This window comes from Corythoichthys intestinalis, chromosome 6 (genome assembly GCF_030265065.1).
Source record: "Corythoichthys intestinalis isolate RoL2023-P3 chromosome 6, ASM3026506v1, whole genome shotgun sequence".
NCBI classification, from domain to species: Eukaryota; Metazoa; Chordata; class Actinopteri; order Syngnathiformes; family Syngnathidae; genus Corythoichthys; species Corythoichthys intestinalis.
In genome coordinates this window covers 31,410,018-31,424,848 of record NC_080400.1, presented here as the reverse complement: position 1 = coordinate 31,424,848, position 14,831 = coordinate 31,410,018, and the positions used below count along the sequence as shown (strand labels likewise).

Genomic DNA, 14,831 nt, shown 5'->3' with positions numbered 1-14,831 from the left:
CAGCACAATTATAGTTAGAGTGAGAAAAATATTTAAGACTGAATTTTGCATTTTATTCAGATTACTTTTGTTGAACATTTTTTAACCATTTATAGGGCAAGTGACTATTTTTGGTCATTTCAAACAAACAAGCAAGCAAACAAGGGTTTAGGGATATTTTTAGTCATGTAGGCCACAATACTGACATTTGGGAGACAGGTATGACCTACATGACCATTAAAATGATGTCCACATACAGTATGCGGATGTCAGATCTCAAACTTATAACGATATATTCTTTTATTGATCTTTTTTATGAATACCGTTTTTTTTTTTTTTACTATATGGTGCATTTATTTTATTTCCGTTCCTTAAAAATTGACAGTGCCCTTATAATCCAGTGCACCTGATGTATGAACGAGCAGTATGGCCTGGTGTTGCCGGTCATACTACTTGTGCTAGGTTGTTGGGGCCAAGGTTTGGTAAATCGACACATAAGAAACCTCAAAATTAGGGATGTGCGCAACTAGTCGTTTAATAGTAACTGCCTACTCATTTATTAAACGTTTCGTATTTTACTAGTTGTTTAAACGCAGCATCATGCATCTTGGGCTTCTGCCTCTTTGTAAACAAGCTGAGCAGCCACCTTGAGCCGCTAGTTATTATAATTTTTTTATTTTTATTTTGCTCCCCTGAAAAATAGTTAAAGTGTTTATAAATGAGTACGTTGGACACCTGAGCTTGTCAATTTTGCCTCGTTCCTAACAATCTGGGCCGCATGAGTACACTTCTGGGGACACCTGTCTCAATGATAGAACTGTTGTTACCCAAGCATATACAGTACGGCTTTGAACCCATTCATAGCGGCATATTTTAAAGGTGCCAGTTTAACTCCACAGCATACGAATTTCACGCCACTGCACTGTGACCTACTTTTCTTTCTCGCGCGTAACGTGACCTTACTGTGACCTACATTCCCAAAACGCCACTTTTGAAAGTAGTCCTATTCAGTTTATGAATTGTCAATTTGTCGCTCTATTTGGGGGCGCTTCGGTATGAAAATTTCCATGGTGACTTTCAATGAGCCCAAAAACGAATCTGCCAATTTTCGTTAAAATCCGACATATGGTTTGGGAGCCATCAGGATATATCGACTTTTGGGAGTTTGTCGATTTTCTGCACTATTGTAAGCTCTGCAACCTTGGAACTTCTGAGAAATTATTGATGTCACTCTCTGAGTGTGTCAAATTTGGTAAAATCGGGCTATAGACCCTACCCACGTGACGTCACAACTCCTTCCTCCTGACTGGTGCCGCCCAATTGTCCGTCAACACATCATGTTTCCCTGTTACGGCTACGTACATTCCTCCTATTTACGACGTGTTTTTCTGCTCGTTAACATTAATAATCACAATGGTGAAGGCGTGTGTGGCGGTCGGTTGCAATAACAGAGAAGATAGACGGAGAAGACGGAGAGACTTGAAGTTCTACCGGATTCCGAGAGACCCGGAGAGAAGCGAGCGAGATGGGCTGCTGCAATTCGACGAGGAAACTGGGCTCCAAACGATTACCACAGATTATGTAGTAGTCATTTTATATCTGGTAAGATGCATTTAATATATATTTAGAGGGTTTTGGGCTGACAACCACAATTAAGATCATTGCTAGGCTAATCGCCGACAACATACACGTATGCATGTAGTGAGAGTGCTATCGCTAAACCATATAAACATTAAAAGCCCTAACTCCATTGACAAACGACATGAAATACATTAGACTTGACAGTGGATGTTAGCAATAACAAAAGATTTTGAATTGAAAATTTCGTAACTCACCTTTCCAAGCACAAGATAGATTCCTGCCGAATTTTCGTGGACGAGGACCTGTTTCACCCAACCAGCAACGAAGTATTTATAAGCCTCCACGCTCTTAAGGTTTTTCAAACTTTCGTGAGAATAGGCTGATTTTGTGTGGACAAGATAGTTGTACAGTTCAGGGTAGCTAGCAGATGTCAGGCAAATACGGCGGAGACAGCGGGTCGAAAAACATCGATTTAGGCATCAAATATGGATCTGGCGAATGGATAAACTGAAGCTTTTCCACATAACGCCTTTTATGCAACGCATCAAGTGAGTTTACGGCATCCGAAAGCGCCGGGTCTTCCATGAAATGCATTATAAATTGCTCGATCAATTGAGACCATTGATAATACAGACACAAAATGACGGACAAGTGGGCGGAACCATACAGCGAGCACGTGATTCTGTGACGTCGGTGGGTAGGGTCTATTCCTTCTGCATCCTGATTTTTTTTCAATCATCGATCTTCGATACTTATCTGCTGTGCTACGATACAAAACCTGAGAACACTTATAGTACAAATGTGTGAAATTTCAAGAAAATCGGTCGAGCAGTCCATAGTGAATCAACACACACAGACAGTTCCATTTATATATATGTTTAGATTAGAGCTGAAACGAATACTCGAGCAACTCGAGTAACTCGAGTTTAAAAACTGATCCGAGTAATTTTATTCACCTCGAGGAATCGTTTAATTTTGCCAGCTCTAAGCATCACATTTTGCCCAGGCTACTTTTAATGCAGGACAACGCGCTGATGTCACGTGCATAGAGGAAGAAGCAATAAATTAAAAAAACAAAACAAAAGATTACTGCAGCCAACAGCCGCTACAAACTACGTCGACGTTGCTAAAACCTAGCCCGCATGATGCTACTGTGGTAGCAGCAGGTAGCGTCTCATGCGTCTTGTAGATTTTTTTTTTTTTTTTTTTTTTTTTTTGATGCGTCTCGTAGATATCACATGTATGTTGAACTAGATGCGAAATGAGAGTCAGCGGCGTTAATAAACAGCCGCCATCCTAAAGCACTCCTTCGCGTAAAGTTAGCCCTGTGGAGGGCTGGGTTTCTATACATTATTACCACTGTCGATGCGTTGCTAACGTGTCTTACATACAGGCTTTATTTAATCTGTGAAAATATAGCGCTGTTGAATGATGAGGGTGTAAAATAAAAACTTAATAATGCTAACTGTCAATTTTAGCTCAGTAGTCATTGCTGGATAAAACACCAAGTAGCACTGGCCCCTAATGTGCTCCAATACAGCAGGTATCATACTGTAACGCTGACAAAGAGTCACCCGCTTCGTTAGGTTGCAATTATTTATTTTTTGGGAACTTGTGGAACAACCAACACACGACTGCTGCTGCCAAAGCCGACACACACGCACCCGCCAGAACCACAACAGGAAGGTACGACGCTCGCTCTGCCGCACCTCCCTCACCCCTGCACGTCACGCGGTGCATTCAGGAACGCATGCAAATATCCCCGCCATATTATAACTTGATATGTTACAATACATCTATTTTGAACACTGCAAAAACTCAAAATCCTATCAGGACTTACAGTTTAGACTAATTTAAAACTTAGCTAGAACTTAAAAATACAAATGGAAATTTCATCGAAACACGTGGGAAAAACACCTAACTTTTAAGTGATGTGTGTGTTCTCAAGTGTAATGGCATTTCTAGGTAAGAATATATTTTTTATAAGATCTAAACGTTTTTTGAGTAAAAGCAGTGAATATCTTTTTTTAAATTCTAGTCACATCTGAGATGCAATTGTTGGCTGTTTTCAACAATGTACATCGAAAATAAAGACATTGATTGACTGAAAATGGTTCAATATTAGATGAAATGTCTTATTTTCTAATGTATATTTGTAATTGCTCTTTACCTAAAAAATATTTGTTTTATCCGATTACTCGATTAACCGATAGAATTTTCATTCGATTACTCGATTACTAAAATATTCGATAGCTGCAGCCCTTATTTTAGATACATTATATTCTGGTTATTTTTAATGGCCTCAAACCAATTTTGTTGGTGCGTAACTGTATTGTACTGCTCAGTAAAGTGTAAATAAAATGATAAATTAATTTTAAAGCTTTAAATCAAATAGATGAGTACAAATATATTTTGGTTGTGGCACTAAATAACACTAGAGTTGATGATAATTATTATTATTTCATAGTCTTTGACTCTTCACCAGCCTGACAACGATAGATATCCCAATTCATTTACATCCAATTGACTGTGAATGCTCCCCCCAAATTCATTGATGGCACCAGACCACCAATCCATTTTGACTTGGGGAGCTGACAGTGAATTAGTCCATTGAGCTGATGAGTCTTATTTTGTTATCCCCTTAAAATACTAGGGAGAGAAAAAAATTGTAAATCTTTATATAAAAAATTTTGACAAAAAGATTTTTTTAGGCAGTATCGCCCAGCCTGAGTTTTACTTTTAGGTTTCTTAGTTGTGTTTTGCAAGCTGTTCTGTCACTGTGGAGACCAACATCCCTGCACAAGTCGTCTCTGTATTTCTTCCTCGTCCACACTGAGTGTTTAGCTCGCTGTCAGGTGAAGCCCCTCTTGTGCTCTCGCCGAGGAAGAGGTGTTGACCCTGGCTTATACAAGTTGGTGCTACTCCCATTTGATGACAGAAAAGCTGAGCAGAGGCTGTCGAGCCAAACATTGTAGTCAAGGTCTCTGATGCAATTAATTGCCCCTGTCACCGAGCGTCAGTGTCGCAATCGCTATGTATCCACCTCTTGCCCTATGCGACACTAATCTGCCACTTTGGCTCCAAATAAATGTTGTTCCTGATCCACCTGGCCGTCTTTACTAATTGAAGAGGGATTTACTTGATTAATGCCCACCCTTTTGTGAGGCAAAAAGGTGGCATGAGCTTATTTTTGGTATCACCAGTCCTTGTCAACTTCATGAGCAGTTATATTTCATAGTCTTGTTTTTTTTTTCTTCTCCTCCCGTTGATGTAAAGTGACATTTCCTTTTAGGCACCACATTAATTAGGATTAAATGTCACTTGTGCCACAATGCAGTGGTTGGAAAATTCGAACATTTAGATGGATGTCATTTAGGACGTTTGTTGTATCCCACTATGGCGAACAAAATGGCATGCTGAACATTCGGCACATTTTTGTGAAATCTCACTTTTGTGACTAAGAGGACCTAAAAAATTATTTTCCCATAGGCATGTATAGGCAATGCTTTAAACTAGTGATGTTCCCATCATCACTCCAAAACACCTAAATAACATGTTGAAATGATATCATAATGTGTTAATCATTTCACACATAAGTAACACCCCCAGCCAAACTACGAAAAAAACTGCGACTTATAGTCCGAAAAATATTAGTCGTATTTTGAGCATGTCGTCGGATGTAGAAACAAATTTTATGTCGGATGTCGAAGCGATTGTACAGTATGTCGAGGTACCGCTGTACTTAAATATCTGCAGAAATGCGAGGGGTGTACTCACTTTTGTGATGCACTGTACCTCACATTCAGTCAAGATTGAACTCAAGTATAATCATTGAGTTAATTTGGTTGTGGAGGGCCCATATCAGGATATGGCTCGGATCCAACATAAGTGAAGTCACACTTCCAAAAAGCTCCACTGTTTGTGGAAATGCTGTAGAACAATCACTTATTAGCATGATTCTGCGGTATATGTGCCTCCCAGTTTTCATTTCTTCAGTGCCTCCACTCTTTTTGGTATTCATCTATTTATGAATGTGAAATCCATTTCCTTTGCTTTGGGTATTTTCCATGCCGACGAGGGATGTCTCCTAAAAGCTATTTATGTGCAGCGCGTGTCTTGGGCTCGCAGAGGCAGCGAGCGCTCATTTGCATCGGTGCCATTAGGATTCTGCTGCACCAACACTGCACCCTGCGTGCTAAAAAAATGTTGGACGTCATCTTTGCGTGGGTTTTGCGCTCTTGTTTTTATGCGTCATGCTTGGAGCACAGAAAGGTCATGAAAACAGGATCTGAAAAAGGAAAATGTGTCCTAATTGTGCACGTGTAACCCATCATGAATTGATTTTTACGTTTTCCAGGCCGACTATTACACCTGCATCGGCACCATTGTGTACCTGCGCAAAGAGAACTGCCTCTATCAGGCGTGCCCAAGCCAGGAATGCAATAAGAAGGTGGTCGACCAGCAGAACGGCATGTTCCGCTGCGAGAAGTGCGACAAAGAGTTCCCCAACTTCAAGTACCGTCTCATCCTATCTGTGAGTGATTGAGCACTTAGCTCCCTTAGGCAAAAGCCACTGGGATGTGTACGCATTTTTTGTCTGGATGATAGATTAGGCGTTAACGAATAATGGTAAAATGCTGCATCCTTATGGAGATAAATGGCAGTTGTTGTTTTGTCCCTCATGTGGGTTGAGACTAAAAATCTGCAGTCACAGAAACCCTTATACAAGCAAATGTTTGTCCTTCAGTCGAGATGTCCTTTGTTTTGATCCATCTTTCTTCTGTGGTTTGAAACTCCCATCCACCTAGTTTTTCATTCATTATAAGATGTAAAACATTTTTGACATTTACTTAACAAATGTAAAAATGATATCATCACCTAATTTTTCATTTTGTTCTTATCAGGCAAATATTTCTGATTACGGCGACAACCAATGGGTGACTTGCTTCCAAGAGAGCGCCGAGGCCATTTTGGGCCAAAATGCAGCTTACATCGGACAGCTCAAGGACTCTGTAAGACATGGTTGTTGAGGCATGCGCCTGATTTGCAATCTCCCTCTGATCAGTCTTGTAAATATGACACATTTGTTCTCAGAATGAAGCCGCCTTTGACGAGATCTTCCAGCAGGCCAACTTCAACACATTTGTGTTCCGCAATAGAGTCAAGTTAGAAACCTATAACGTAAGTACAGCAGGTTACAGTCACAGAATTAGTAGTGTTGTGTTCCAAGACCACACTCTCTGAGACCTCTATCACTGTAAATGGCAGGGAATGTGTTAACACAGTACCTCGCTCTCGTTTGGCAAGCCCAATGCTGCTCATTTTGCACGGCTTTTAGAAAGACACACAAACACACACACACAGCTTTGTCGCGGTCGCACAGATAGAGTTTTGTTTTGCGGCGCATAAAAGAATTGATTGGGCTGGGCCTCTGAGCAGGAAGTTTGGAGCTCGGCCAGCACCAGCATCCGCTTGTGGTTCACAAACCGGGCCACTGTGTCGCTGTCGGTGCCAAAACTCTATATTCCTTTAAAAGACACCTGCAAAAACACATCATCTTTGGTAGTACGGACCAGTCATTGTTGGATGCTAGCACACCATGTGATGTGAACGACCACGTCATTGTCATATTCTGTGGGGCCGTTTTGGCATTCTTCATTCATTCATTCATTTTCCATGCCGCTTTTCCTCACGAGGGTCGCGGAGGTACTGGAGCCTATCCCAGCGAACTACGAGCAGTATTCTTCACACTAAAATCTGCCCATTTGAATATAGATTTTGTTTGTTTAAATGATGACAATGAATAAGACACTTATTTAAGGCAATATTTCTTTGTTAGTCAGTGAGTGTTTTGATTTGCTAAATTTTACTTCATGTTACAGTTCACAAGTAGTGACTCAGGAAATGAAGGCTTTCCCCACTGGTTAACCCTTTTATGCACGAATTATGATTTAAATAAAAATATATAAACCTTTACGGAGCATTCTTTTTACTCATTGGCTGCTATTGACATTGAACGTTCATTGCTTCTTAAAGGAAAAAGCAACACTTAGTATAAATGACTTTCATGTAAACAAGGGTTGTGCAAATTGTTTAAATATGCAAAACGCGTATTTTTTTTGTACATCTGATAATGAAGAAAATGTTAACAAAAAAAAAAGACTTGGCTTACGGGCGCCACCATTTTGTGACGTCAGTTATAACAACGCACATACACAATCGTAGACTCCGCGTCCGCAAATTGGGATACTGCAATTTGACTGGGCAGTAGAGCACCAGTTTTGATGGAATGTCGGCCAGCAACTTTTTTCGTTATGTTTTTATTGCATTATTGTTCATCAGAAAATGAAATTTTGTTTTAATTTTTTTAGACTACATATGTACTTTCCACTAGGATGGACATGATAAAGTTGTTATTCCCCTTTAAGTGTTGTGTTGGCATTTTTCAAACAAATCAAACCATAAACTACTAGTACTATATAACTGTATAATATACTCCTGACTGTCTCAGGAAATTAGAATATTGTGTATTCTAATTTCCTGAGACAGTCCTGTATATATACGCAGGACTGTCTCAAAAAATTAGAATATTGTGTATTCTAATTTTCTGAGACAGTCCAGTATATAACTATATATGTTTTATACATAGTTCCCCAAATTAGTAATACTACAAATGGACGACTCTACTTGGCCGAGGGGATTTAAATTGGACGCCCTTAGGTTACACAAATGTCCAGCCCGACCTTCACTTGTTTTATAGCTGCCCTTTTGAGATGTGTAACTTCATCATTATACCATTCAGACTTAAATATGCTTTCTCTGCAAATCTGAAGGTTGTTTAATTTTAATACCTATAAAAAAAGAAATTCAACAGTCAACTAAAAATAAAAAATTAAAAAAAAACACTTCACGGGAAGAAGTCCCGCGAAAGATTGTTTTCATTTCATTGACGGCAATTGAAGTCCAAAGAGCGAAAAAATGCTGCATCTCATTTCAGGCCAATCCAGCCTTAAGTGAAAAGCATAGTTGTCTTTACCACTTTTCCCATCAGGCTCACTGATCTATTCATTCGTCTTTTTGGTCTTACAAGTGACCGTGCTGACAGTCTTCGCTCATGTCATTTGCATCCACTGTCCTCTCGCATCATAATAAGCGAGCAGCAGTGTGATACACTCAGTTTTGAACGTGGGCACTAGACCAAAGGCGAGCCAGGGATTTTTTTTTAAGCGCCAAGGGGGATTAATGTAGACAAAATGAGCGCAACCTGTTTACTTGCCGAGAATAATGGCTGACCTTCGCCGTCTAGACGGCTGCGGGGGCGCCCGCTGCATTTTAGCTTGCCCGCTTTTTGCTGTCACATTAATGCATTTTTCTGGAAGAATAAAAGATTCCGTTATCCATTATGTGTCATGTCAACTCCATTTGCGTTTTGTTACATAATGAAGCATTTTCATTGACTAAATGGAACTAGTTAGTCTTGTTTTTTTAGCACCAGGTGTGGAAATAGCTTTATGTACACTATCATGGTTGTCCAAAGCGCTTTACATGTTTCACATGCACATTCCATACATAAAACCACCTAAGTTGTGTATTGGGTGTGGTCTTTGGTTTGTCACAGTTCTCATGCACATTACATCAAAAATTGCTCATAATGAACTTTTTCGTTACTGGTTTTCATTACATTGTAGTATTTTTGGCCTTGAAGTTTTTTTGTTTTTTAACTACTGCATTTGTGTAACTAATATTTAATCCTAATCCTACCCTTACAGCTGTGGCAGAAATGGATTTCTTTAAATAGGTTAATATATATTATTGTTACATTTATAATGAATTTTATTCATTTACAAGACAATTCAAAATGAATGTCAGAAAATCATGCAATATGTCGAAATCGAAAAACATTACAAAATTCAGGCTTGGACACATATGTTGAACATAACTTCATGTTTTACGTGGAATTCCTCACTAACACTCCTTAGCATTAGGGTTGGGCATCGTTTGAAATTGAACGATTCCGGGTTATATTCCGGTTCCGAATGATTCTCGATTCAGATTCTTATAAGAGGCAGGGTGAAAAAAAAAAAGGCGGGGTCAAAAAATGTATCGTTTACGAATTTATTAGTTTATAATAATGTCTTCTCGATTTTTTTAATTATATGAATTTAAAATTTATTATTTTATTATTATTTATTATTAATACAATTAATATGAAATTTATGACTTATCAACTTCGCACAGGGCTATTTTTAACTTGTATATAAATATCAGTCTTTTAATTTGAATGTGAGGAAGTTTCTTTTCACAGGAGTGCACTTTCACAAAGATATTTTTCAAAAGCTCATGGAGAAAACATTTACTCATATTCTTGTGCCATACATGTATATTAGCTGGGAGCTACGATGAAGCATTGGTATAAATTCTTTTTTTGATTGTAATTTAATGTAGATGAGGCAAAATAATAAGGTTTCCTTATTTGTAAAAATAGATTCTGATGTGTTCACAGACACATGCAATGTTTATGTAGTGACAATACCAGTTAGGCCAGTGAGAGGCGCTGTAGGAGTGTACGTATAATGGGGAGAAGAAGAGATGAGAGCGTCCGGCAAGGATGCTATGTGATGTGATGCTATGTTTTCACTGCTACGAGTTCATTAAAAAAAGTAATCGAATGCTTTCTGCATCTTTCTAAATAAGCAACACAACAGATTCTAAAACAAATCCTTTTAATACTGTTGATTTTAAGGGAGGCATATACTGCTTTAAAAGCTGTTTACTAACGCTAGCAAGTCTGTCATTTCGCTTCTAGTTCTCGTTGCATTATCTAACGCCGCCAAATCTGTCATTTCACATATAGTTCTATATACATGATATCGACCATAGCCCGACGTTATAATACGATTTATTCTCGTACTATTTCATCCATCCATTATCTACTACTTAATCCAGGGTTGGGTGGCTGGGACAGCAGAAAACAGACGTAATGTATTGTTTTACTTACCTGGTCCTGACGGCGCAGCGTGTCAAATATGTAGCACTCAGCTAGCTATGCACTTGGCACTCGTATTGCATAACTAGTGCATAACTAGTCGTGCAGCCACCTTTGCGTGATATAGATGTGTTGCAAATGTTGCACTGAGCTGCCTGTTTTTTTGTGTTGTTTTTTTTTTTGGAAAGTTAAGCAAAATTTTTGAGTGCCGCCTCACCGTGTCTATGGTTGTAATCAAGTTGCAGTGCACAAACACGCGCTTCTTGTGGCTTCCTCTTTGTGGTTTTCGACAGCAATTTTTCTTCCGCTCGGCGGTTAGGGCATCGAAACATGGAATCGAAATTTAAAAATTCGAACGGTTTCGGGAGAACTGGAGTGTTGGAACCGGGTCCCATCGATGCTCCATGTTCGATGCCCAACCCTACTTGGCATGTAGTAGAGCCGGGTTGTTTACCGAAAAATACCGTTACAGAGATGGTTCGCGATGACTGACGTAATTTTGACTATGTCGGTAATTTTTTTTTTTTTTTTTTTTTTTAATGAAATGAAAAACGTCTTTTCAGCCCGCTTTGACTGTGTTGTTCTACTATGCTTATTCTCCTTGACGAAAGATCAGCCCGTGCGTTTACGCGTGAAGTGACTTGTGGCTATCAGGAAAAACAAACAGAAGCATGTTGCTATCAACCGGTGGGCTAACGCTATAAGTGAATGTGATGTAGTCTGATAAAAGTGAAAAGGCTACCAGTAGCCAGGCCACAGGCATTTTGAGTATCGCATTAGTCGACGTTGATGCAGGAGCAGTGCTTTGTAACCGGTCTGCATGGAGCTGCATCACCCCTTGGTCCAGGTCAGGAGTGGGGTTTCTATGCACCGCATACAATGGACCCAGGTCAGGAGAGCGGTTTCTATGCACTGCACACAACGGACCCGCGTGCACCCGTTACACACGGACTGCACCTGCATCAGTATGTCGTGTTATTTTTTTTTATCTCTGCGTGTGTGACTTCTCAGTTTTTATGATGGTACAATTTGCAGTGGATCAGCTCAGCATAAGTATAATCCAAAAGTGTAGCCTTTAATATGACCGTTTAATGGCCACAGAAATTTTTCTGTATGTGCTTATTTTATTCTGTGCCATTACTGTCATCATAAAATCTTAAATGTTTCATTGACATTTAAGTTAGAGCAGTATAGCTTAATGTGTATATGTGTGTGTGCATTTCAGAATATGCTGTGCAAAAAAAAAAAAAAAAAAAAAAAAAAAAAAAAAAAAAAAATCAAACGAAATGGTTAACATGCTAGTTTTTCGCAGTAGGAACTTGTAGTAAACACTTCTGTTGAGTAATAATGTCACTGCAGCCATTAAAAATAAGTTGTTGGATACTCGGTCCTCTTGCTGTTAGTCATTTGTGTTGCAATGACATTTTTGCACAGTGGCCATCACAATATTTACAATGTTGTACATCGTTCAAATCATACAAGCAGTTTTGAATGTTTACACTTGAATGTTTATTGTTGACAATAGATTTTTATATACTTGACGTTTGCACTGAATGCACAACTGTTCATTATGTTAAATTGAAAGCTGGTAAATAAATCAGTTAAAGAAATGGTTAATTTGTATTTCATGCGTTCAATAACATTTTCATGCGTTCAATAACATTTTCAAATTATACAAGTCCGCTTGAGCGAATTTATCGTCATTTACTGTATCGTTATTGAGATACGTAAATCTGCTCAATTTATCGTAATAAGTACATAAGGCCATATCGCCCAGCCTTAGCATGTAGGGGTGGGAACATCCTGGTACTACACGATACGATTTGCGATACAATGCTCGCGATAACGATGATCTCTATGGCGATGCAACAATTATCGATATATTTTTCAGGAAAACGTTCTAGGATATTCTACAAAAGGACTATTGAAGAGAATAACAGCCTATCTTCATCCTTCTGCTGGAAGTTTATCACTTGTAGGCATCCAATCCATTTGAACCGGGAGGGTGGCAGCGAATGAACCCCTGCCGCTTCAAACGGGCCCCTCCCACTTCTATGGCCATCAGTGGCAGCCAATGCCAAGCAATGAGGAAATTTTGGGGCATTTTAGATCATTACCTGTTGATTTTGGGGCATATTATGGGTCACTTCCTGTTGATTTTGGGTTACAGAACATGAAGTGACACGGGAGTGAATAGGCAATGACTCAAACTCAACAGGAAGTGACCTGAAAATGCCCCAAAAATGGGAAAGAGCGACCGTGAATGTTTCGGTTTCGAACGAACATTAGTTCGTCCTTCCTAGTCTTAATGGATTGAGCGTCAAGCGCCGTCAATGGCAGCCATAGAGTTAACAGCGACACTATTATGGTGGAAGATTTTGGCAGAAATTTGTTGCTAACTTTTTTAAAAACATTGACACTTTCATAAAACGATAACTTGAATCTTGGCATGAGCATATCGATAACATTTTGGTATGCAAAGTATCACAATATATCACCATTTCGATATTTTGTCACACCCCTGTTAGCATGTGGCAGTCCACCTTGTTAATTTGGGAGGAATTCTCATATAAGATGGATTTGGTCCGTGCTGCTGGTGATAGCCACATTGGAGTACTAGTAAAACATATAATCAAACTTGAAATTATGATCAACACGTGTCCAAGCCTGAATTTTGCAATGTTTTTCGTTGGTGACATTATGCGTGATGTTTTTAGATCATTCTTTTTTTAATCAACCTGTATTTTTAGAACTTGTGTTTAACTTAACCTAACACCATTTTTATTTATTAAATATTTTTATATCTGTAATGGTCCTGATTTATGAGTTAAATTGGTTCTTCAGCCAAGATTAGAACTCAGTTTAACCATAACAAATAAAATGTTCCCTGTTGAAATCCCACAAATGGGTTCTAGCCTCCCAAAGCACTTTTTCTCCCCATCTTTTTGTTGAGGACAAATCACATTTCGGAGCATTCAAATGAACAGTTTCAGAAAAATGTGAGTTGACTTCAATCAGGAGGTCTGTTGCCAAGATTCGAACTTCATTCAGTTGGCTGTGAATTGCGTTTTATAAACCCTCCATATATCAACTAACCAAAATCTGGCTTTGACATGCGTGAAAGGTGTTAAACATTTTCATTTTTTTATTTTCTGCCAGGATGAGTCCAGGATTAAAGCAACAGTTATGGACGTGAAGCCCGTGGACCACAAAGACTACAGCAAGAGGTTGATCATGAACATAAGGAAAATGGCCACCAAATAGGATGCTGCATGGCACGGTTGCAATTTTGCGCTTAGTTTCCCCCCCCTTATTCTTTGTTCTTGCGTGTAATTCACTTGGCCTAAAACACAGGAAGTGTTCGGCCTGTCTTGATTTAACACTTCATGTTTTGTAAGCGCGGTCACGCCAGCACAAGCTAGACAGCGCGGCACATCTGTTTTAAGTCTACCGGTTGTCGCTTCACGCGCTGTGGTCATGGCAGGAGCCTCCACCACTTCCATTTTTCCCCACAAGCTGCAAGAGGCTGTAGTCGCTCTGATAAGTGTTGTTTATTCTCCAGTTTTTCTTTTCTGACTCCTAAGCACACTGCGGAGGAGACATCTTCATTTGGAAAGGCGTTAAATATATTTTTGAAGACTTCACTTCTAAGCTCAACTTCTGTAATTTGTTTAGTTGTGTATTCAAGTCCCTTTTGTTGTGGTTGATCGATATATTTTGAATAATGTTGACAAAAAAATAAAAGTAACTTCACTTGGTCCCTTTTTTTGTTTATATCAATTAATAATATACACTTGAGCGTTATGATAGTTATGCTAATAAAAGAAAAAATAAGTTCAAGGTCATTAAGCACAATCATGAATCATACAAGAGGCATACAGATTTTGTTCCATTAATTTTCCATGCCGCTTTTCCTCACGAGGGTGCTGGAGCCTATCCTAGCTAATTACGGGCAGAAGGCGGGACACACCCTGAATTGGTGCACACCGATTTATTAGGTGCAAACAGTTCTTTTTTGTTGTTGTTGTTTTTTTTTTTTTTTTAAATAGGATTTTCAGTGTGCGTTATTGTCCCAAAATACAGTATATTATTTGGGGTAAAAAAAATCCATTAAATATTTTTCAGAACATTTTTTAAAAATTTTATTTACATTAAAGTAAAATGTAAAATTCAACTTTTGGGACTGCAGCCATTTTTAAAGCAACTGTATATAAGGTGTGTTTCTATACATGTGGGTGCGTGTGCGCACCCCCACACACACAATGTGTAATGTACAGTGCAGAGG

The 14,831-nt window shown here is 39.0% G+C and overlaps 1 protein-coding gene across 3 annotated transcripts in view; it reads left to right on the top strand.

Annotated features, from left to right (window-relative positions):
• Nucleotides 1-14,304, top strand: part of rpa1 (replication protein A1) — a 49,976-nt gene extending 35,672 nt beyond the window's left edge. For all 3 annotated transcript variants that reach the window (XM_057838275.1, XM_057838274.1, XM_057838273.1), the window contains exons 14-17: nucleotides 5,918-6,094; nucleotides 6,465-6,572; nucleotides 6,655-6,741; nucleotides 13,706-14,304. In XM_057838275.1, the coding sequence (XP_057694258.1) occupies nucleotides 5,918-6,094; nucleotides 6,465-6,572; nucleotides 6,655-6,741; nucleotides 13,706-13,810 (477 nt within the window). In that variant the 3' untranslated portion in view covers nucleotides 13,811-14,304. The remainder of the gene's footprint in view (nucleotides 1-5,917; nucleotides 6,095-6,464; nucleotides 6,573-6,654; nucleotides 6,742-13,705) is intronic.
• The last annotated feature ends 527 nt before the right edge of the window (nucleotides 14,305-14,831 follow it).